General features: G+C 43.2%; 4 protein-coding genes across 10 annotated transcripts; 2 read left to right on the top strand and 2 right to left on the bottom strand.

The window, feature by feature from the left end:
- Nucleotides 1-819: 819 nt before the first annotated feature.
- On the top strand, nt 820-8810 carry herc4 (HECT and RLD domain containing E3 ubiquitin protein ligase 4). 4 transcript variants are annotated; one of them, XM_029175789.2, is made up of 24 exons: nt 820-961; nt 1899-2167; nt 2243-2402; nt 2484-2560; nt 2634-2855; nt 2943-3034; nt 3385-3515; nt 3615-3769; nt 3868-3941; nt 4047-4171; nt 4299-4358; nt 4625-4736; nt 5011-5200; nt 5305-5477; nt 5566-5685; nt 5768-5866; nt 6196-6363; nt 6503-6646; nt 6759-6925; nt 7122-7188; nt 7261-7343; nt 7449-7632; nt 7708-7810; nt 7953-8810. In XM_029175789.2, exons 2-24 carry the CDS (start codon nt 1942-1944, stop codon nt 8159-8161), a joined length of 3141 nt encoding a protein of 1046 aa, XP_029031622.1. In that variant the 5' UTR covers nt 820-961; nt 1899-1941; the 3' UTR covers nt 8162-8810. The 4 variants fall into 4 exon arrangements, with proteins under 4 accessions (XP_029031622.1, XP_029031620.1, XP_055358189.1 ...); XM_029175787.2 differs by having other exon boundaries at nt 4044-4171; XM_029175788.2 differs by having other exon boundaries at nt 843-983; nt 4044-4171.
- A 189-nt stretch (nt 8811-8999) lies between these two features.
- Nucleotides 9000-10206, bottom strand: LOC114870748 (cytochrome c oxidase subunit 5B, mitochondrial). Its single transcript, XM_029175792.1, has 4 exons — nt 10047-10206; nt 9518-9588; nt 9342-9441; nt 9000-9250 (listed from the first exon to the last, which is right to left on the bottom strand). Exons 1-4 carry the CDS (start codon nt 10147-10149, stop codon nt 9138-9140), a joined length of 387 nt encoding a protein of 128 aa, XP_029031625.1. The 5' UTR covers nt 10150-10206; the 3' UTR covers nt 9000-9137.
- A 1902-nt stretch (nt 10207-12108) lies between these two features.
- Nucleotides 12109-16764, bottom strand: ttl (tubulin tyrosine ligase). The gene is made up of 7 exons (XM_029175583.2): nt 16596-16764; nt 16321-16399; nt 15956-16188; nt 15730-15865; nt 15351-15620; nt 14814-14957; nt 12109-14661 (listed from the first exon to the last, which is right to left on the bottom strand). The coding sequence occupies exons 1-7, from the start codon at nt 16762-16764 to the stop codon at nt 14472-14474; spliced, it is 1221 nt and encodes a 406-aa protein (XP_029031416.1). The 3' UTR covers nt 12109-14471.
- fignl1 (fidgetin-like 1) lies at nt 16647-21857 on the top strand. Of its 4 annotated transcripts, none has more exons than XM_029175573.3 (2): nt 16647-16786; nt 18702-21857. In XM_029175573.3, the coding sequence occupies exon 2, from the start codon at nt 18719-18721 to the stop codon at nt 20651-20653; it is 1935 nt and encodes a 644-aa protein (XP_029031406.1). In that variant the 5' UTR covers nt 16647-16786; nt 18702-18718; the 3' UTR covers nt 20654-21857. The 4 variants fall into 4 exon arrangements, with proteins under 4 accessions (XP_029031406.1, XP_029031407.1, XP_029031405.1 ...); XM_029175574.3 differs by lacking the exon at nt 16647-16786 and adding an exon at nt 17553-17623; XM_029175572.3 differs by lacking the exon at nt 16647-16786 and adding an exon at nt 17832-18152.
- The last annotated feature ends 1063 nt before the right edge of the window (nt 21858-22920 follow it).

Below are 22920 nucleotides of genomic sequence, written 5' to 3'. Positions count from 1 at the left end.
AATGAACATACAATGTACAAGACAAATTAATCAGCATTGTCAGAAAATAGACCTGAGTAACAGGTTTGATATGGACAAATTGGGCTCCTTAGATAAGTTCTAGATAGTCAAATAATTAAGATCTATTAAAAAAACATAGTAGTATGGTATACAACAGTACTGTACTGTAGTATCCACATTTAAGATTAAGCTATGAAATTTGTTGTTTGTTTTATTCAAACGTTATTTGTTAATCTTTACGTGTTAATGGGGGCTATTTACCCAGGGTTCGCTAATAAAAATGAAAACTATTGATGTCTAAGAAATCTACGTATTTTTATATTTTATTATGAATTTACATTTGATATTATTTTTATTGGCGTATTTGACAGTATTGTGGCGGAACCTGCAGTTTTCGTTCAAGTGAACAGTCGGAGGCGCAGATGTACGCATGCGCGCGTCTAGGCGTCCATCTAGAACATTTCGGATGCTTCCCGACATTTCTCCACTACATGAAGTAAAAAAGTGTAAACGTAAAGCAACGTCCGGTTAAACTTATGCGCCTTCAATATAAAGGCAACAATTTTTACGGTTTACCTCAAATACATCTGCACAACATTTTAAATATGGTACCTGAGTAACTATGACCGTACCGCGGTAAAATATTTAAAATTGAGACTATATATAGATTTTTTTTGGTTCTTTCCGGCCAGGCGCAACCTAGAGACGTTTTACTTCTAAAAGTCAAACCGGATGTTCAGGGTGTCGTACCTGGTTGGACGCTTGTGCTAATCAGCACCGTAGAGCAGTTGTTGACAGACTGCTAGAGTAAAGGAATTGGAAAGGATTTCCTGCAGCTGGGTTGTAGTTGTCTCTTGACACCAAGACATGAAAATGTGTTGGCCTGTGCGTTTCTGACAGGCGGAGCAGCTGGCGAAATAAACCCTGGAAAACAGTAGCACTGTACGAATTGGCGGGTTCGGTAAGATCTGCTAACGTTATCTGTAAGCACCGTTAAGTTACTGTTGCTAGATGACTTAACGCTAAAGCTGCACATGGCCGTAACTTGTGCTTTCTTCATTCGCAAAGCTTTAACCAATACCAACTGATTGAACCACACTAATGCTTTACTGTGCAATCACCTTACTGAAATAACTCTTATCATTACTAACGTTACATTATTCCGTGGCTAATATTAGCTTGCTAACATTACAGCAGTGGGAAGGCACACTAGTCGTATCAAATGTCAGCGTGAGAAGAAAACACTTTCACCAACGATCGTTTCCTAAATCATTATCAGCTGTAACATTAAAGCGCTATCTAAGTTATGCCACACAATAACTTGGTCAAGTCGCAATAGTCATTAGTAATCAGCCAGGCTTTGAACCAGCATCTGACGGCATGGCAGCTGTCTGTATGAGCAGCCCCCCGCTGACAACATTAATAGCTACTTCCGCTGTCAATAAAAATGTTTATTCAAATAAGTATCGACAAAACTATTTTTTTAATACTTATAATTAGCTTGTGGTAAATAAAAGACCACAGATGTAAGTTTAAAAAAACATTCATTCAAGTGTGGTTTACTTTGGAGACGTCCAAACCGGAAGCCAGCGTGTTTGTTTATTCTAATTTAACTCTGCCGTCGCCGCAAAATAACTGCAGCTTACTTAGTTAATCTATTTACTGTTAATGGCAGTTACGCGTGATCGAGTTATATATATATATATGCAGTGAAATCCTTTACACATAAATTAAGCAGGCGGCGCATTCGCATCTCCTTCATGGCCACAGTGTTATTCTGCCCTTGTGATATTTGGCTAACGCTGCCGTGCACGGCGATCCCCCCCGAAGTGTGAGCTGCCACTTAAACTATGGATTTGTCCATGAGCTCTGTGTAAGCTGGCGTCTCTCTTTCACAGATCCTGCTGGCGTGTACAGCCAAAGAGGGAGCGCTAACTTACAATGCTGTGCTGGGGAAATGCTTCCTACGGACAGCTAGGCTTGGGTGGGATTGATGAGGAGATAGTGGTTGAGCCACGCAAATGTGATTTCTTTCTTGGCAAAAGAGTGTGTGACGTGGGGTGTGGCCGCAAAAACACAGCCTTCCTGCTGGAGGATGGGACAGTGTACACCTGTGGCTGCAACGACTTGGGACAACTGGGACACGAGAAGTCCAGGAAGAAACCAGGTTGGTGTTATTTATTAACACAACACGTAATGGATTTACGATTACACTCAGACACATGTCTCTGTCTCTCATTAGAACAGGTTGTGGCCCTGGATGCACAGATCATAGTGGCTCTGTCATGCGGAGAGTCCCACACCCTGGCCGTTAATGACAAAGGGCAGGTTTTCTCATGGGGTCTGGGCTCTGATGGTCAGCTAGGCCTAAATAACTTTGAAGAATGCATTCGTGTGCCTAGGTAAATTCATAGCTTTAGTTTTCTTCATTTCAGTAATCTTTGTGCTCTGTCTAACATGCTGTTTATCCATTTAAATACTAGAAACATAAAGACTTTGTCAGATGTACAAATCACTCAGGTAGCCTGCGGGTATTGGCACTGCCATGCACTTTCAAAAGGTAGGAACAATATATACCTGCATAATGCACTTTTTTTCTCTATCTTATTATTTTTTTCTGCCTTTTTATGCAGGAGGCCAAGTGTTCTCCTGGGGCCAAAATCGGTATGGACAACTTGGGCTTGGAACGAGTGGAAAGAGCACTGCTACACCCCAAGTCATTCAGTCTCTTCAGGGCATTCCTTTTGCTCAGATATCAGCCGGCGGTGCTCACAGCTTTGCTCTCACTCTCTCAGGAGCAGTATTTGGTTGGGGGCGCAACAAGTTTGGTCAGCTGGGACTCAATGACACTAATGGTGGGTGGCTAAAACCTCAAGGCGCTTAGAAACACTTAAGACCACACTTTTAATTGTCACGCTGCTTTTTTTTTTTTTGCGTTTCAGATCGGCATTTTCCTACTCTGCTCAAGTCTCTTAGATCACAAAGAGTGATTTACGTCTCCTGTGGAGAAGATCACACGGCAGCACTGACCAAGTTAAGTTCTATGCTTATTTCTTTGACGACAATAAATAAACCAGGGCATGTGAGCAACTATTCTGAGCAGCAGTGCCTTCTTTTATAAAATAATTTATGCTGCCCACCGTACAATAGTCTGTGGGTTTAATTGGAAGATTTAACTGTGTATCAGCAAAACCATGAAAAGAAACCATGCTGCTGATAATATCAACCGGAGGGAGCATGTTGAAAGAAAATCATTGATGTGCTGAGAATATTAAATATATTGATGTTTGACTTGTCTCAGTGAATATTATCTAATTACATTTACTAGTGCGTTTACTGAAAGGTTTAGAATAACCAGTTTTCATATAATATTTTGTCTTGTAGGAGGGAGGTGTTTTCACATTTGGAGCAGGAGGATATGGCCAACTGGGACATAACTCTACAAACCATGAAATCAATCCTAGGAAAGTGTTTGAGCTCATGGGAAATGTAGTCACGCAGATTGCCTGTGGAAGGTAAAATGTGCTGTGTGTTTGTAAAGTACACATTATCTGGGCGTAGGCACTGTAATAAAAAAAAAAAAAAAAACGTGTCATGTCATCTGTGATTATTAGGCAGCACACGTTGGCTTTCACACCCTCCTCTGGGAAGATGGACTCATTTGGACTCGGTGGTAATGGGCAGCTTGGTACACGTTCCACTTCTAACAGGAAAAGCCCTGCCCCTGTTAAGGGCCCGTGGGTGGCATACACCGCTTCAACAGATGCAGGTGAGGATGGATATATAAAGTCGATTCAAGTGATTTCTGAGAAACCGGCTGCAGAAGGGAGCTCATAAAAGTCACGCTTTCATTAAATTCCACTGCAGACCTGGAGGGTTGTTATGTCAAAAGGATTTATGCTGGAGGAGATCAGAGCTTTGCTCACTATTCCACTGCTAATGTAAGTCCTCAGAAATAAAACTCACATCTTGGGCCTCAGTCACAAGGTATCTTACATATGCTTGCACATTTTCCATATTATGATAGGTTCTGTCTTTTTCAGCAGAACCCCGATGACCTAGATGACGTGAAGTTAGAAGATTCCCACAGAAAGATTTGCGTCTTGAATGAGGACCTTATACAAAGATGGTTGAACCACACACCAGGAAGACTTCCAATAGAATTCTCCAAGTAAATTTTCTCTCACTAGAACTTTGACTGACAACATGCATTTGGTGTTATCACTGGACTGACTCATTTATAGACAAGGGTTTGCTTGTGAAAAGCATTTGCATTAATTACTTCTATTTTCCCACAGTGAGATCAACACCGTGTTCTCCTCAGCAAGTTGCCTGAATGGATCGTTTCTGTCAATGAGGTAATCACAGATGAGATGGAAGATCCTTTTTTGATTGGACCCTACCTTTGTTGTTCAAAGATTGTTCCACAAACATACTGTACAATCAGTTGTATTGCTATTGTGCTAACAGCTGGTACATGGTGGCTGACAAGCTAATTTACCAGAGCCACATTGATTTCTCACTTGATTACTGTAGGTACTCATGTGCAATGTGGTACAAAAGATCCTGCAAAGCACCAGGTTTGTCTGTATAGTTTAGTATTTGCTGTCTTTCTTGGACACAGTAATCCAGATCACTACAGTACCAGCGGGAAATGTTCAGGTGTGGATATGAACATGGCTCGCATCCTGTTTCACAGAGTGGTACAACAAGATCACCCTGAGATTGCTCAGCAGGTCAGTGATCACAAAAAACTCAATTCTTCCTGCGCTAGCGTCACATGATGGAATATAATTTTTAATACTATGTCAGGGGGTTAAAGCAATCAAATACAACTGAACTGGGTATTTAGTTCCACTGTTTCCCTGGTGTTATATCCTTCCTGAATGTGTCATTGCTGCTCTTTGCCCCAGCACCATCTTAATGCAGTGTTTATGCAACAAGCCCAGAGGATGAGCCAGAGGGTGCATCGAGTCATGCATTAATCACAGTTTGCTCTTTCTTTCTCAGATTGCTGCCAGTCTGGAGAAGAACTTGATTCCAAGGCTGAGCAGCTCTCCTCCAGACATTGAAGCCCTAAGACTCTACCTCACTCTTCCAGAATGTCCACTCTTCAGTGACCGAAATAATTTTGTAACTATTGCTATTCCTTTTGCCAAATCCGTCATCAGCCTGAAAGAAGCACCACTGAAAGTTCTAGGTGAGATAAATTTAAATGCTTCATGTATTTGATGCAACTGTTGTAATTCTGTATGCTATACGGTTACTTGTTTTACCTAATGTTTGATGTTGTATTGACATCAGGAAACTGGTGGTCTACAATTGAGCCCTCCGCCTTTCAGCGGCTCGTTGAGTTGTACAAAGACGTGGTGGTGTATTTGCTTCAGATGCACAAGGTGGGAATTCCTTCAGTTGAGCAGAGAATTTTCAACTGCTTCCTGGACACGTGCTTCAGACTCCTGGAGATGCTGCACACAGTGAGGAGACCAAAAAAATTTGTGATTTTCCTACTAATTCATGCAGCACATCATATTGTTAGTAACTTCAATGCTGTGGCTGCTTTAGGTCAGCGAACGGGCAGGGCACATCATCCAGTACGATAAATTCTACATCCATGAGTTGGATGACCTGATAGATATCAGAAATGATTACGTCACATGGATTCAGAGGCAGATGTATCCAATGGTGAGACTGTGGATGTTAGATGCACATTTCTTCATGCTCAGGCATCACTATAAACCCTTTGCTTATGTCTCTGTTTTCTCAGGGTCATGATGGTGTGGTGACTCTGTGCAGGTATCCCTTTGTTTTTGATGCCCAAGCAAAGACCACACTGCTTCAAACTGATGCCGTCATACAGATGCAGGTAGTTCGCCCCGTATCGCTTCAGTGAGGTTTCCGTCTCCATTTGAAACCATGCCAGTTGCATTATGTTTCCACAAATTACTACTTGGCATCTAAATGTTAAATATTTGAACAAATGATTGACAAACACAATTTTATCCACTTCAGCTGTTTTTATAGTATTAAAAGTTCTATAGGATGTATGATTTATTGTAACCATGTGTCTTAAAGCTGCCACACAATCTCATATCTGCATAAATGCATATGTATGTATCGCTAATTGGCCATAAGATAAATATTTATTTATGCCATTATATGCCATTATTTTGCTCTCCCTTGTTCTATCAATAGATGGCAGTAGACCAGGCACAGATGCAGAACTTCAGCTCCATGTTCCTGCCAACAGTGGAGTCTGTGAACCCCTGTCTCATCCTCATTGTCCGGAGAGAAAATATCGTTGGAGACACCATGGAAGTCCTCAGGAAGTCCAAGAATGTTGACTATAAGAAACCACTCAAGGCAAGTGACTCTAATGTTAATTTTATAAAAGCACCATTGCTCTTTAAGGTTTTACAAACAGCTTTGAATTATGGGGCTAATAAATGAATCAGTTGTGGATACAGTGGATGGATGGTTTCAAATCTTATACCCACGACAGGTCATTTTTGTGGGGGAAGAGGCAGTTGATGCAGGAGGTGTGAGAAAAGAATTCTTCCTCCTGATTATGAAAGAGCTGCTAGACCCTAAATATGGGATGTTCCGATACTACGAGGACTCGAGGCTCATCTGGTTTTCACACAAGGTAACCTGTATAATTCACTCACTGATATGTTTACGTGCATTCTAAAAGTACCTGACTACTGAGGAGGAGTCTGAATCTGCCCTCAATCAAACTGAATGGCTGTTCCTTACAGACGTTTGAGGACATAGATTTGTTCAACCTCATCGGGGTCATCTGTGGCCTAGCCATCTACAATCTCACTATAGTGGAGCTCAACTTCCCCGTGGCCCTTTACAAGAAGCTTCTGAAGAAGAAGCCGACTCTAGACGACCTGAAAGAGCTAATGCCAGATGTAGGAAGGTCAGATCAAGGAACAATCATTGGAGGTTTCCATTTAACACGTTCATGAATGTCAGTTGCAGATAAAGTGTAACTTTTTAATGTTGTTCTCCTACGCACACTCACCCTTCACCCTAAATGATTTAAGTGCCCAACAATTATCAGCTAAGGGAGTCATTTATTAAAATATGTCTTTACCTCTATTTTTCTACACTAGGAGTCTGCAGCACTTACTGGACTATACAGAAGATGACCTAGAGGAAACCTTCTGCTTGAACTTTACAGTAAGGAGCATGTCAAACATCAGCCTGTGCTGCATAAAGTAGCATGTTACAGAAACGTGTGTGTGTCTTCAGATCACAGAGGAAAATTATGGTGCCACAGAGGTCTTGGAATTGGTACCGAACGGTGAAGACATCAATGTTAATAAATCAAACAGGTACATACAATAGTAGTTTGAGTAGTTTAATTGAACTCCATTTATTTGCTGTGACACATTCAGTATTGTTATTTATATCTGGTTTTATTGTCCTCCTTCTTCTAGGCAGGACTTTGTCGGTGCCTACGTAGACTACGTCTTCAACAAATCCGTGGCCCCTCTGTTTGAGTGCTTCTATGCAGGCTTCCACAAAGTGTGTGGCGGAAAAGTTCTGGAGCTGTTCCAGCCGAATGAACTTCAAGCCATGGTCATTGGCAATACCAACTACGACTGGATGGAGCTGGAAAAGGTCTTGTCTGGAATATTAAACAATAACATTTAATTGTCTGTTAAGGAGTGACACACTTTTTTCTCCATTTCTCAGAGTACTGAATACAAAGGGGAGTACTGGAATGACCATCCCACCATTAGGCTCTTCTGGAAGGTGTTTCATGAGCTTTCTTTAGAGAAGAAGAAACAGTTTCTCTGTAAGTGCTGCCCTCTGTGTGTGTGTGTGTGTGTGTGTGTGTGTGTGTGTGTGTGTGTGTGTGTGTGTGTGTGTGTGTTTAAAACAATGCAGTCAAATGTGTTTGAACAGAATAAATAAGGCGGTGTCTCTGGTCTCTCCAGTGTTCCTCACAGGAAGTGACCGCATACCCATCTTGGGCATGAAAAGCCTAAAACTGGTGATCCAGCCCACTGGTGGAGGAGAGCACTATTTACCTGTTGCCCACACCTGCTTCAATTTGCTGGACTTGCCCAAGTACACGAGTATAGAAACCCTCCGTGAGAAGCTTCTACATGCCATAGATCACAATCAAGGCTTTAATCTTGCTTGACTGGTACACATGAATGCCTAGAACTTCATATCTACACTGTTAATGGGAACTGCATTCTGAAATCTGCTGTATAAACTGGTTTAAGAAGAAGAGCAGCCCACGCATCACCACATTTCTTCGGGTTTCTGGCTTTTTTTTCCCATGCCATAATATTTGATGTCATGTTACTGTTAAAGCTCTTTGACATTTGATATTGCTCTTGTAGATATGCTTTAACAAGTATGATGAAGCAAACTACAGTACAGGGCACACATACAACAAACAGTTGTAAATTAATGCAATGCGTTGCAACTACCTTGCTGGAGTGTATAATGTAACAAGGGATGTGTATGTTTGAATTGCCAAACAAATTTATCAAAGGCAATGTAGATGAGGTTCCTGTGTGGCTACTGCAGTGATTCACTGTATTCTGCTGACGTTAATGATGTTGCTTCCACCTCCAGAGAATGTAAGATAAAATGTTCACGTTCAGTTCTGCTGTGACTTTTAGATTGAGAGATGTGTGAAATATTTGCCTTATAATAGGCCTGGCTGTACACCTTCAACAGTCCACATGGAAAGACCAAGTCCAGCCACTGAAATAAACAAGTATCAAATAAGTGAAACTGGAGATTAAATACGATCCATTAAAGGTTTTATATCTCCTCTGGTTATTTTGAATTTCTTGCAGTGTTTTGCCTTTGGCAGTTTTGACTAATATTAATGTGAAACACCTTTTTAGGCATAAATAAGTGCCATATAACATAAGCTAATAGGCCTAGCAATTGATTACAGTTTTGCATCACTATAAATTAAGATCACATTTCCTTCAATACTCAAGAAATTTCTATCGGGAAAGAACAGTTTTATGTTTTATGTTTAATAACACACTGTACATGTTCAATGATATGCACACACTGCAGTTTATGGCCAAGTAGGAGGCAAATCCAAAGCGCTGGGTTGTGTTTTTTTTTTTTTTTTTTTTTTACATTCGCTTTCAGTGGGGCAGCTCGTGGTGAACCAGCTTATAGTGGGAACCACAGGATGGGCAGCGCTGGGCATCTCCCTCATGAAGCCAGAACCATATGATTGTGGCGTTGTCTTCCTCGCCTGCAGGGAATCAGATGGGGACAACTCTGGTTTGTATCGTACAGATCGTTTAGGTGCCACTTGATCTTTCCTATGTATCTATGTCACTTACAGAGGCAGCCCACCAGCCTCTTGGTCCCAATGCATGGCACAATGTTCGGGTCTTCCTTGGTTCCAGCGTAGGATTTGGGCTTCATCATGCTGTAGGGATCCTGCAATCCAAGTTAGATTCAGCACCCATGAACCCTCACTTAAGATCAGTGTGCTCGTTTGTGCACGGTTACCGACCTGTCCCTGTTTCATGGCCTGCATAGCGCGGCGCTCCAGCCCGGTGGCCTGTTCTTCATCTGTCGGGATTCCTACGGAGACGTGTGTCATCAGTGCACGTGATCACAAGTCGGACGCCTCTCTCCGAGTCGACGGGCTGCCCGTGTACTTGAACGCTGCCGAAGTGCACGTCGGCATTGGACGCCACCTACAACGAGCTACTCGCGTCCTCTGTCACGGATTCTGGCAGGAACCCAGAGGAGGTGGGTCTATCGCAGGCCTGTCCTCGAGTTGTAAACCAAATGACCTTCATTATTTTACTTCAACAACCCTACATGTAGTAAATACCAGTCTCATACTACAGAAAATAATTAGGTATTATGAAATAGTTATTATGAATCGAAATGTCATTGTGTAATATTTGGTACAGAGTCAGTGTGTGTTCGTTATTATCGCTTTGCAGTCTACGTGAACGGCGCTACGAGCTAAAAATACCGCCGCGTGCGTCTGCGTCGCTACCTTCTCCACATTCACTGTCTACGGTAGTTACCTCCCCCTGTAGCCAAGGCTCGTTGCAGCGGTCGAGCCGCGACGTCGCGTCTCAGCTGTAATGCCGCCGTCGAGCAAGCGCGGAGCAGAAGACGTCCCGCCATGACTCTGGTCTCACTTTCACGTTCTCAAAACGACGGGGCGGAACTGGATGTTGTGCCGATATGACCCAGGAACTCTTCCGATTGACGGGTGGACTGACCAATCAGAGCAGGGAGGAGGCACGAGGAGCAGGCGTCGAGGGCTCTGTAGAATGTTTTAAGTAAAACTACTTATAGGGATAGGGTTCAATCCACGTATTAAATATTCTCAACTTCTATTTAACTTCATTCAAATTAAAGACTGAAAATGAAGTTTGTTCGTCGCATCTTTTGCTGAAGATGAGGTGTTTTTCTCTCCTTTTGACCAGGAGGAGGCAGTGAAGCCCCATGAAACAGCAAACGTTTTCATGAAATCAGAAGATAGTATGTATCAGATAATATCAGAAGGTGTATGATGGTAAAACATTTTTTATGAGCTTGTGTCGCCCCAGCTGTTAGTGGATCAGTGTAAATGGTGTAAAAAGACTGGGTCCCGCTGTTTTACTCAGGCTGCACCACAGCGTCTATTCACAGGCGCGATCCCACTACTGAGCGGCACGGGGGCTTTGACCTGCTCCGTTACCGACCTGGGCCGGTGCACCCCTCCTTAGGCGACCTGGTGGTCCCGGGCTCCCCCAGAAGCACCATATCGATACCGAACTTAGTGCGGACACCCGATCGACATAGTCCGCTGCAGCTCAGAGCTCCTGAGCTCAAACGATCCGCCAGCCTCAGCCTCCCGGTAGCTTGGACTACAGGCACGCGCCACCGCACCCGGCGAAGGAGCGGGTCATTCATGGCGGGTTTGGATTTTACGGGAGTGACGTCATCAAAAGGCGGTTGGATCTGGATTTTCTTTTCATTCACTAAATTCTGTAAATGACGTGAACATCGTATTGGAAATGTTATTTGTTGAAATTTGGCCGCTTAATATTTGACAGTGGGATGAGAATTGCATCTTTTCTGATGTTGACATTTTGCCATTTTTGCCAAGTTTGTCTTGGAAACTAAAGCTATAAAAACAACTTGTGTAGTTGCATAAGTAACAGCAGCTCAAGTAGAGAAGCTTAATGTCATGTATTAAAACCGTACTTCAGACAGACTAGCGTCCAGAGCGTTCTGCTCGTTTTGTGGTGGAAGTGATGTCATTGCTCCTCTTGTCCAGGAGGAGGCGGTGTTGTACCAACAAACAGCGAAGGATTTAATAGAAACGAGCAGATACGAACCCAGAAAAGAAGTAGTTCTATAATGATCAAACATCAGCTGTAGTGCGTGTGTCGCCCCAGCTGTTAGTGGATCAGTGTAAATGGTGTAAAAAGACTGGGTCCCGCTGTATTACTCAGGCTGCACTACAGCGTCTATTCACAGGCGCGATCCCACTACTGAGCGGCACGGGGGCTTTGACCTGCTCCGTTACCGACCTGGGCCGGTGCACCCCTCCTTAGGCGACCTGGTGGTCCCGGGCTCCCCCAGAAGCACCATATCGATACCGAACTTAGTGCGGACACCCGATCGACATAGTCCGCTGCAGCTCAGAACTCCTGAGCTCAAACGATCCGCCAGCCTCAGCCTCCCGGTAGCTTGGATTACAGGCACGCGCCACCGCACCCGGCGAAGAAGCGGTCGTTCATGGCGGGTTTGGGTTTTACGAGTGTGACGTCATCGGTGGAAGAGGGGACGCTTTCACTCTTGCTACAGAATGCTAAGACAGAAGGCTGTGGTTTTAGCTGGAGGACGGGTGATGCTGCAAATTTCGTCAGAATCCAATAGATACTCACTGGAATTGTCTGACATGCAGTATATGACAGCAGCTGTTGAACTGATGAGCTGATGAACTACAATAACCACAATAGTAATGTGTAATACATAATACCAAATCACTTTGAATGAATAACCTAAACTATTATTTATATTGTATGATTATGTATGGTGGGATTTGTTGAATGGCACTTAAATTGCTCTGTTGTAAACATGACAGCAGTCTGATAATAGCATTTTTTATTCTAGTAATATTGTTTTGATAGAGACAAATGCACATGCAAGAATTTGGATAAACCAACACCACAACAAAAACACCCCACAGAATATGAATGTTGCGCTTAGAGCCTAACTAATGCGATAAAGTCCACATTAACTACTAAACATTCTCTGCTACTAAAAACGCATCAGGAATTTGATCTTTGGTAAAGAGGAGTAAAACATGGAGAACTCAGTCAAGAAAAATTGAATATGAAATGACATCACTAAAAATAGTCAGATTTATGAATAATTCACTTCAATACAAACTTGTAAATGAATGGTGCATTTAAATGCTGGAGGTCCATTGCTTTTTTTAATCAGTATGCAAGTTCCTCTAAGGCACCCTTCCCTTTAATGGAAAGAAATTTCCCAATTCACTTCATTACACTAAACACTGATCATTTGCTTTTGAAATCAACAACTTAACACTTGTAACACACATGGCTATACAGTCCTGACTCAAAACTCATTAACATCTTACCAAGCTGTCAAACATTATTTCAGCTGAGGCAGAGCTCTAGAAGACACCACACCTTTTTTCTCAAGCAGTGAAGTAATTTTTGTTGATGTATTCCATGTCTTTGACCTTCAGCCACTTTCATATCCTTCATTCTTCAAAGTCAACTTGTAAACACAGATACACAGTGATCTAGAAACATAAATAACAGCTCCCTTAACTTAGGTCACACTCCTGGTAGCATGGGAAGTGTCATATATTTGAGATTAACAGAGAGGAACAGATTCTACTACAACATTAAGATACACATATACAAAAATACTATAACATATTGCATGTTTAAAAACAAAGAATCTGCATTTCAGTGGGATATACCTGATGTGATACAGTCACATCTTTATTTTAGAGTTTCGTTACAAATATAACCAATGGAAAAAAACAGGTGGACCACAAATCATCTGAAGCAGTTACTCATCTAACCACAAACTGACTTGGTAAAAATGTAACTAAAACCTTTAAAGAACCCCACAAACAACACCATGTTCTACTGTGGTAAAAATAAAGAGCACAGAAAAAAGAGTGATGTGATCATGTAGCAATAATTGAAGAGGCAGGAGGTAGGTGTTATGACCCAGTTTGTGTGTGTGTGTGTGTGTGTGTGTGTGTTTGTGTTTGTGTGTATCCTTCTTCATCTTATATGCTTTGACAAAATATCTACATATAAGATGTTTATTCATGGAGCCTTTCATTTCATGGGGTCTTTAAAGGCTCGTAATACCACATACTGTACAGTCTACTGTAATTTCTTTTAAACAGCTGAAAAACATAGCTTACACACTAGTCAACAACACTTTACAAATAGTCTATTTTATCACAAACTGGGGCAGGAGGTGCTGTGTATGAGGGTGCATGCTAGTACATGCATTCACACAAACATGCTTCTTTTCTAATGACATCAACGGTGAACATGTCGAGAAATGTTTAATGTGAGCTGACACTTTAATGATACTAATTGGAATCGCTGCAATAGAGGTCAAAGGTCAGAAAAACATCAGCAGAGCTTGCTTGGACAGACTTAACCGTGTGTGTTATTTTAAAGCTCAAGGACGTTACACTGCTCACATTGACAGGACACAACATTACAACATTACAGCCAGTTTTAATAATGTGGCTGATCTGTATTAGCCACGCTGCTGCCCTGAATGTAAGTAATATGTATTGTTCATGTGGTGTTAAGAGAATTGCTGTTTCTCCCTGCCATGAAGTTAGTTTAATTGCTACTTGACTGTGATTTCAACATAACAAGCTGTTATTGGGTCCTCATTGACACTTATGGGATCAAGTGAGACATATAAAAGTAACAAAAAATAGGAAACCTAACTAATGGGAAAGTACAGTAGCAGTCAAACTTCACAAATTTACCAGGAGATGTGAAGGAATCCATTTTATGTCAATTATTGTGGCCTGTTCATGACCACGCTGACAGTGCAAAGGCTTCTAGAACAAGTACAAGTAATAGACAGGGGGAGCACAATGGCAGTCTTTTTGAGGGAGCATGGCTGGAAAGGTAAGGCACTACAGTCTCAGGTGGGGAATCTGCATCAGTCATACAACCAATAATCTGGCCGAGGAAAACATGATTGTGGAAGTGTGTAGTCGGTCTCTCCCAAACTCCCCCAAAAAACTGTTAATCAGATCATCAGCATACTCTCATTCACAATATGCATAATCAGGGTCATTAGAGGTCATTTCTTCTAAATCAACAATTTCCAGAACCACTTTAGGATAAAGCTCTGCCGGCTGCCATGTGCTACTTCTAATTTGTGGAAGTAAGGAGAGAGCTTGAGCAACAAAGTGTGTGCGACAGCGCTTACAGCCGAGTGAAAGGGCCCACATGAAGAGGTCCTCTGAGTTTGGGAGAGGAGCAGCAGTTGGTGGAAAAAGTAGAGGATGGAGAAGATGAATAAGGTGAAGAGGAAACAGAGGAGCAGTCAGTGCCAGTGAAGACAGTGGAAATGGCCACGTCCACGATACCTTGGCATAATTCTGGGTAAAGCTTCCTGGAGAAAGAAGGGATAAAAGCTGTGTTAATTAACATCAAGGTGTGAGTAAGTGTAAAACTTATTTGAGTTGATGAAAAGTTGAGACAGAACACAGTAAATTGTACACGAATAAAAGTATTTAATGTAAAAGGTTTCCTAATTGAACTGACTGTGCACAGGCTGGAGCTCCATTGATCTCGATTAGCCACACTTTGAAATTTTCGTCCACCATGAAGTCAAATCCAAAGAGCTGAAAGCTCTGGTAGGACAGGTGCTTGGTGCTGATTGCTGGCTCAATGCACGTCAGACAGCTCCTGCAAAACAACAATCAAATACTGAAATATTCTGACTGTTCCTGGCGAAAAACAGACCAAGTTCAGATAACATGCAAACATTTCCGCCTTTGACTAATTGTTGATCTTTGTAAAGATCTTCAGCCGAATGCAAAAAAAACAAACAATAGAAATGCCAAAGCTCCACCTCTTCCTCTGACTTTTAAGACCTGGTATTTTGACCTGTGAACAAATAACTGCACTGTCGCTGGCCTTGTGAGAGATATGTTCGCTAATCTCCAGCTACTGCCTGGCTAGAACTCTCACATCAGCATGCTAATATGCTAATATGTCACACTGCTAGCCTTTTGACACATGTTTGGTCTAAAAAACAGGTTTAAATCGGTATCAGCATTAAACACAAAAGGGACCTACTTTATGATTTGCTTGATCTGCGGTAGTATGCTGGTCTCCAGGGTGACGCTGTGGACGTTGAGCAGGTACAGACGAAACTCGTCAAAGAACATCTCGTTGCCCTCCTCATACCGTCCGTAGTTGTGGGAGTGCTCCTTTTGGATGCAGTGGTTGGTCAGGTGGCTGGTCATATCCTGGAGGTCCGAGCTGTTGTAGGGTTCAGAGGAGGTACGCAGGACACCTTCCCGATATAAATAGATGTTGTACTGATGGTCCACTAACACCCAACTCCTATAGGAATAACTAAATGTGTCAGTTAAACAGTCCACAAATGCATATCCTCTATAGAATTGGACTAAATACACAAATTACATTGTAATAAACAGACAGCAGACCTCACCTTATGTCAAACTTCCGATGTCCTGGCTCCAGAAGTAAAGGTTTCTCCAGGTACTTCTGAATAACATGAACCTGACCCTGATTGTCAATGTACTCCAGCAGCTGATTTGCATCATGTGAAATCAAAATACCAGCACCTGCAACACACGCAGAGGTGGTCAGTCATAAGAAAACATTAGGGGAGATGTCTGAATGGATCTTAAGCCAGAGAAGTGTGGCCAGCAAACCTTTAGCTCCAGCAGAAGACTTGGCTATCCACACGGTTCCGTCCCCATTTTCTTTTTTAGCGTGATAGGAAGCAAGGAAAACTTCCCGCTCATCAGTTTTGGGATTGTTCTTTAGATGGCTGATGCCATTAGTGGCTGGAGCCACAGGGGTGTTGAGATTAGTGGGATAGATTATGTAGGATTCTGGGAACCAGTTACTGGAGTCAGACAGCTCTGGGCTTGTCTTTATTAACCTAATGGAATAAGGGCAAACGATTAGCTAAGCTAATCATATTTAGACAATTAACTTGCATATAAGCGCTCCATTGATATAAACAACAGCAAAATAGAAGACACTGATTTTACATTTCAGTACAAATACACACTTGACCAAGGAGGCCTTTCTGCAAAGCTTGTCTGCACCTCTGTAGTAATTCACTAGCTGCACCAATCCTGGTTCATGACCTGCAAAGTCCAAATGAGGACATGTGATTAAACACCCACATGTGTGTAATCACAGGCTCAGCTGCACATCTACATGAGCATGAAATCTCAGCACAGTCACAATAGCAGCATCATCATCACGCGTGGGTTGATTCAGTAAACGCACAGTTTCCTCTTTACTGCGTGGATCATATGAGTTATGACAAAGAAGCTTTACCTAGGCGTCCGAAGGGCAGTCTGTTCCTTTCACCGAGCATTAAGTTAAATCTTGGATTGTCTCTTTTCAGTCTTTTCCATTTTCCGGTTGACAGCAGGATTTTGGAAACTTCGGCATAAACGGTGCTGTTGTCGTCACGGGAGACAAAAGTGTACATCGGGGCGTTCATGACAGCACGCTGGCTGTGTAAGGTATAAAAACGATTCAACGCGTACACAGTGTAGCTGTCTAGCTAGTTGTTAGCACTGCAGCACAGACTATTGGGGGTTATCTCCTACAACCGTGCAATGATGATGAGTCAGCCATAGCCAGTCCCGCCTTCCACGTTAATCTCCACTGGTTCCAATTCAGAGGCCCGGCTCTAACATGCATTTGTATGAAAAAGAATAGCAGGCGAAGCATATCCATTTCATGTTTCCCAGTCTTCTGGAGTCCTCAAACAAGGGTGTGACTGCTGCTACCCGGCTCCTAACTGCGGCTGGTCCCGTCTGGACTCATTCACATCCCGTTTCCGCTTTAGCTGCAAGTAACGGTGTGTAACCACTTCGGGCAGCTATCCGGGAACATTTCCAACACCCCTCCGCCCAGTCACGGGTTTAAATAATACGCAGAATACTACACTTGGTCTTTAGGCAGTTATCTACACAAACTATTCCACCCACTAGTGGCGTGCGTTTTATTCCTTGAAGCTTAGCAGTACAAAAACAGTGTTCCACGGATGTGGTAAATGTAGTTTACTCACGCGCCGACGTCAACCAGGTTCTACATAACGTTTCATGTTTACAATAAATACAATGGACAACAATGCTTGCTACAAACTGTACATCGTTATAACGTTTTTCAAAAAAGATTTTTTTTGGACTTCAGGATCATACTAAATTTGAATACGTCTGTAATACATATCCCACAATGCAACACGACAAAGTGAAGCATTGAGGCTGGCATTAGTTTGGTGTACCGTACCCACTGGATGGCGCTGTAGACCTCACTTAGGAATCAGGGGCAAGGACGCTCCAACACCAGTTTGTGTAAGAGTGTGTAGTGTGTGAGTGAGTGAGTTTGTTTGTTTCTATTAAAATATAGACCAAGAGTATAATTTATGCATATATAGCAGTTTAATTACAAACGAACTGATATTGACGCATGTCTGGGTGAACCTGGTGATTAAATGGAGCACCCCTTACATAGGACAAGATTTGGTCTCATACCATTATGTATATAGCATTCGTCGTCCTCACATTATCTTTGTATTGTCACATTTTTTTATGTTACGCCGACGTGTTGTCAATGTATTTAACCTTAACCGTGGTTTGTATTGGGTTTGGGTTTCTTTACTTAGTGGAAGATAGGATTTTTAGTTTAATTTAGCATCGGATGAACGAAATGGAACGCGGAAGGAAGTTGCATTTTTGAGGAAGTAACTGGTGGCGGGAACAAATGAGATACGAGTTAAAGGACAGCAGCTCTCAAGTTAAGCTAGCTTTACAAAGGTCGTGCTTTTACTCTAATACGACTTATTGGCGTTACAACATAAGGAAGTAGAAGATATCAGTCATAGTAAGTGACGTCCCTCCTCTTCGTGGTTGTGGTCACTTCTGTGGTGTGAAACAAGTAATTTACAGTGTCCTACAGGACAAATACTAACTACCTTAGCTTGGTAACTACGTTTACTTCTAATACACTTTGATAGCCGTCAGATCTGACTCTTTACTTATAGTCATACGCTATAATAACTCTCCCACTACTACTACTACTCGTCCACTTTAGTGTACGTTTAGTCGAAAAAGTACCGCAAACCGGAGCAATTACTCAGCATTTGGGCACCGTGATATTTTCTGTGGGCGCTTTGCCAAGGCTGCTAAGTAGTGTGAATAGTGAGTCAGGGTGACTAACACAATTCAACCAATGATAACATGTGGGAATGTGGAAACCTTTTCAGAACCATGTACCGATTAAGAATATGATTATGACAGACTCTGCTAGATCTTTACCAATCTTTAAGTTTGCAGGATTAAAACCCTGAAGTTTGTGGGTCTGGGGTTGTGTGTCTTGCTGCTTTTTGAGGTCATGTATTTTTAATAACTTTTGTCCCCTTTCCTTCACCAGGCTGGAGCAGGCCAGGCATGAGTAGCGCACACCTGGACGAATGGCAGAGGAGGTCCTTTGACATTTCATCTGGCAGCTGTACACCAGAACAGACGGCTGATGCCTACCGGGCCCACATCCTCTCCATTCAATATGCATGGGCAAGCTCCCAGATCTCTCAGGCCTGCATGGACAGCCTGTTCAGGACCTACACAGAGCGGTACGCTGCGGTGCTGGACTCCGATGACCCAAACACAGGGCTAAACAACTATGCAGAGAGTGCACTGCACCTTGCCCGCAGTCAAAGGAACAACAGTGACAAATGGGAGTCGTCCCTGACCATAGAGCGTGTGTTGGAGCTGCCTTGCGTGCAGAAGATGATTCAGGTGGAGACAGAGGGTGGAAGCTCTCTGGTGGCACCAGCAGATGTTAACATATCTGTGGGACAAGACGGAAGAGGTGATTCCCACTGTGCTCTCTTTGGCGGAGTCAAGCCAGACTCTGCTTTGTTTAAACCTTTAGGGCCACCACAACCTAAACTAGAGGTTAACAACACGGCTTGTGATCTTGCTGAGTGTTCTACAATAAGTTCAAGGGCCTCTGAGTGGATCTCAGGTGATCAAAATGTCTTCTCCCGACATCCAGCACGACCACAATCTTTGTTTAGTCATCCTCTTTCAGTTCCTCCGCATGCCAACTCTGCCCCTCCAGATGGCACACAGTCGTCCAACTTCTATAACCCAAACCCATCTAAGAGAAAAAACTTTTACAATCCAGAGGGAGAACAAGGTGGCAGGGGACAGCATGGAGGTCAAATAGGCACTGACCCTCGAGCTGGACACAACTTCAAAACGGCTCGGGAGCAGTTCATCATTGAGCAGCATAAAAAGCATGCTCAGCAGCCTCCGAGAGGTCAAACCCCCGGGATGGCTGCAGCTGTAAAAAAGTCTTTGGGTGCTAATAGGCCTCGTGGTATGTTTTCTAAATTTGTTTCACCCATGCCACGACAAGAAGAAGGGAGCAGCAGGGAAAACCATAATTCTAACCAGGAGCCTCAGAACCTGGATGAACGTCTGAAAAACTTTGAGCCAAAGATAATTGAGCTGATCATGAGTGAGATCATGGACCACGGGCCTCCGGTGGCCTGGGATGACATCGCTGGTCTGGAGTTTGCCAAAACCACCATAAAGGAGATTGTGGTATGGCCAATGCTGCGGCCTGACATCTTTACTGGCCTCCGTGGTCCCCCTAAAGGCATCTTATTGTTTGGCCCTCCAGGAACTGGCAAAACATTGATAGGGAAATGTATAGCCTGTCAATCAGGTGCCACCTTTTTTAGCATCAGTGCATCATCACTCACATCCAAGTGGGTGGGTGAAGGGGAAAAAATGGTGCGAGCGCTGTTTGCCATCGCCCGTTGCCACCAACCTGCTGTGATTTTTATTGATGAAATCGACTCCTTGTTGTCGCAGCGGACGGACGGAGAGCACGACTCATCGCGCAGGATAAAGACAGAGTTTCTGGTTCAGCTAGATGGAGCAGCCACGGCAGCCGAGGACCGCATCTTGGTGGTGGGTGCCACCAACCGGCCTCAGGAGATAGACGAGGCAGCTCGTCGACGCCTGGCGAAGCGGCTCTACATCCCCCTGCCTGAAGCCGCGGCCCGACGGCAGATCATAACCAACCTCATGGCTCAAGAGAAGAACCAGGTGAGAGAGCACGAGCTGGACAGCGTGGTCACCGCCACGGAGGGCTTCTCTGGAGCGGATATGACCCAGCTGTGTCGGGAGGCAGCGCTGGGGCCCATCCGCAGCATCCAGCTCAGTGACATCTCCACCATCACTGCTGATCAGGTGCGGCCAATTCTCCATGGTGACTTCCAGGAGGCACTGAAGACTGTGAGACCAAGCGTCTCGTCAAAGGACTTGGAGTTGTATGAAGAGTGGAATAGGACTTTTGGTTGTGGGCGTTAGAGTCCTGTTACCTAAATTTGTAAAAAAAATTGTGTTGCTCAGTTTTTCCTGCTGCCTGAACCATTATTTGATTATAGTATAGTTGTTCTTAGTTCTTCATTCTTACAGATTACTATGACTGTCTTGTAGTATCATGTTATTTGCAGTTTGTTTCTGGCAATCTTTAGATATTAAAGCTATTGTTTTCTTGTTATTTGGTGTAATTATTGGTCAACCTGTTACAGGTGTACCAGCAGTCCCTGTTTAAATAGTAATTAGCAAGTTTTAAGTTAGTAAGTAAGTAATTATACATTTTTGGAAAGTACTTCAAATCTGTTTACTGTAGGTGTTTAATGTCTCGGAATGTGATGTCAATGTCTTTATGTAGTCTCCATAAGATTTTACTCTTACATTTATATGTTGTGACCTGAAATATTCCTGATTTGCTGCTATTGGCTGCAGAAGTTGGGCAACACAGCAACTATCCCCAGTCTCAGGGTAAAAACTCTTAATATAGCTGTTGCTCTGCTTCCCTTCGTGTTAACGATTAAGACAGCAGTGGACTCAACAGGAAAATCTCTTACGGCAACACATTAGACAATATGTGTGAGCTCCATAATCTGAGTCACTGGGTTGCAAGGTTGATTGTGTAGCTGCACACTTGTCAACATGTCAGTGTGTCCACTCAATAAATCTGACTCTCACTCACTTGTCCCAGTGCTCCTACTCCTGGACAGATATCTATTTACAGTAAATGTATTCGTTTTTTCATCACTCATCGTTCATACACTTGCGCTGAGAAGGCCCATCATCGAGTGTGCACGCGGGAATCGACATGCTCATCTAAATTTCATGAAACAATCTTTGAAAATCTGGAGGACCATGAAAAAAGATTTTCATTTATATTTCATCTTTTTGTCAAGTCGCTGATGAATATTTCAGACGTGTGGTTGGCCGCCGTATTGAAACTTTGTTGAATTAGCCAGCAGTGGTAGTCAAACAGGCCCCCGTCTCTGAACATGGGGGCTCCTCACAGCTGGACTGGGACAGATGCACAGAATTCTGCTGGTGTTGACAGGATCCATAGAGTGTAGACTGAAAACTGTCCATATGGTGAAAGCTTGTAACTCAGTTTGACTGTGGCTGTGCAGCAGTGGTCACATCTGGGCTCTTGTGGATACAGACACCACACAGTACTGTTAATAAAAGGTCATTCTCCTGCTCATGGGTTTTATTTGGATGCGTAACTTTTTAATTTGAAGTAGAAATGTGTCATGAGAGGGTAATGGGAGCATGGACATCGAGCTCATGCTAGTTCAATTGTGTCTTCGTATCACCAGCCTCATCATTTAGGTTACAGCTGATTTACAGCTGACGTCTTCATGTCGCCTGTTCTGGAGTTATTATCGGAGTTCAGACCAATAAAATAAATATAAATATATTTAAAAAAAAACAAGTTACATAAATTAAAAGTATCCTTCTGATTCTACTCTTTCTTCTATTTGCAATTATTTAATGACTCTTATTAAAAAATGAATTTGACTGCAGCTGATTATTATTTTATCTACTCTTGCTCCAAATAAATTAAAGGATTGAAGGTTTATAGCTAAAAACATTCTGCTTTTACAGAGAATCTCTTTGATGGAGTAGTACACTGTCCTATAACGTGTGATCAAAGTTTGATTGAATAATCAGTTATGTCAAGAAAAAAAGAGCATAAACGTAGTAACACGTTGTTGGCTCCTGTTAACAGCACAAATAGATCTGGTTCTTGACTCTTGAAGGACTTTTTCAGTCAGATGGCCGAAAGGGGAAGCGAGAGCTGGGATGCTGGCAGGGCCAGAGTTGGTTGGCCAGATTATCCCTCTCATGCAAATGCCTCCCCTGTCGGGTCCCAGTCAAGCGTGGGGGGACTCTGGCCACAGCTGCTTCCCGTTACGGCTAAATCGCACAGCAGCCATCTGGACGAGGCTGTCGCCGCACAGCCCCACCGAGCGCCCGCCGTCCCGACCGGGCCTCTCCAGGCAGCTCTGGCCCACGGAGCCCCGGCCCCGGCCTTCTGCTCCAGCGCTCGGTCCTGTCCGTTCTCGCGTGGGGGAGTGGGGTGGGGGGGGGGTCTTCAGGTCCATGCTGGTGTGTGTATGTGTGGATACTACAGTATAAGGAGTCCATTAATGTTATATTTAACGTCTGTGTGGACAACACAGACGTTGACCTTTTATCATCATTTTTATTCTTATTAAATAAGCCAGTGTGAGCTGATAATTATGGGATTTATAATAAGTAGT

Source organism: Betta splendens, chromosome 15 (genome assembly GCF_900634795.4).
Source record: "Betta splendens chromosome 15, fBetSpl5.4, whole genome shotgun sequence".
Classification (NCBI taxonomy): Eukaryota; Metazoa; Chordata; class Actinopteri; order Anabantiformes; family Osphronemidae; genus Betta; species Betta splendens.
This window is presented reverse-complemented; position numbering and strand designations above follow the sequence as displayed.

What these genes read in the sequence shown, in the direction of transcription:
- LOC114870748 (XM_029175792.1), bottom strand. Translation starts at nt 10,149, where the DNA reads ATGGCGGGACGTCTTCTGCTCCGCGCTTGCTCGACGGCGGCATTACAG. An exon ending in AGCCTTGGCTACAGGGGGAG is followed by an intron (nt 9,589 to 10,046) that starts GTAACTACCGTA and finishes ACGTCTCCGTAG; the next exon opens with GAATCCCGACAGATGAAGAA. An exon ending in AGGCCATGAAACAGGGACAG is followed by an intron (nt 9,442 to 9,517) that starts GTCGGTAACCGT and finishes CTTGGATTGCAG; the next exon opens with GATCCCTACAGCATGATGAA.
- ttl (XM_029175583.2), bottom strand. Translation starts at nt 16,764, where the DNA reads ATGAACGCCCCGATGTACACTTTTGTCTCCCGTGACGACAACAGCACC. An exon ending in AGAAAGGCCTCCTTGGTCAA is followed by an intron (nt 16,189 to 16,320) that starts GTGTGTATTTGT and finishes TTATTCCATTAG; the next exon opens with GTTAATAAAGACAAGCCCAG. An exon ending in CATCGGAAGTTTGACATAAG is followed by an intron (nt 15,621 to 15,729) that starts GTGAGGTCTGCT and finishes TTATTCCTATAG; the next exon opens with GAGTTGGGTGTTAGTGGACC.
- fignl1 (XM_029175573.3), top strand. Translation starts at nt 18,719, where the DNA reads ATGAGTAGCGCACACCTGGACGAATGGCAGAGGAGGTCCTTTGACATT.
- herc4 (XM_029175787.2), top strand. Translation starts at nt 1,942, where the DNA reads ATGCTGTGCTGGGGAAATGCTTCCTACGGACAGCTAGGCTTGGGTGGG. An exon ending in CTGCCATGCACTTTCAAAAG is followed by an intron (nt 2,561 to 2,633) that starts GTAGGAACAATA and finishes CTTTTTATGCAG; the next exon opens with GAGGCCAAGTGTTCTCCTGG. An exon ending in TCCTGGAGATGCTGCACACA is followed by an intron (nt 5,478 to 5,565) that starts GTGAGGAGACCA and finishes TGGCTGCTTTAG; the next exon opens with GTCAGCGAACGGGCAGGGCA.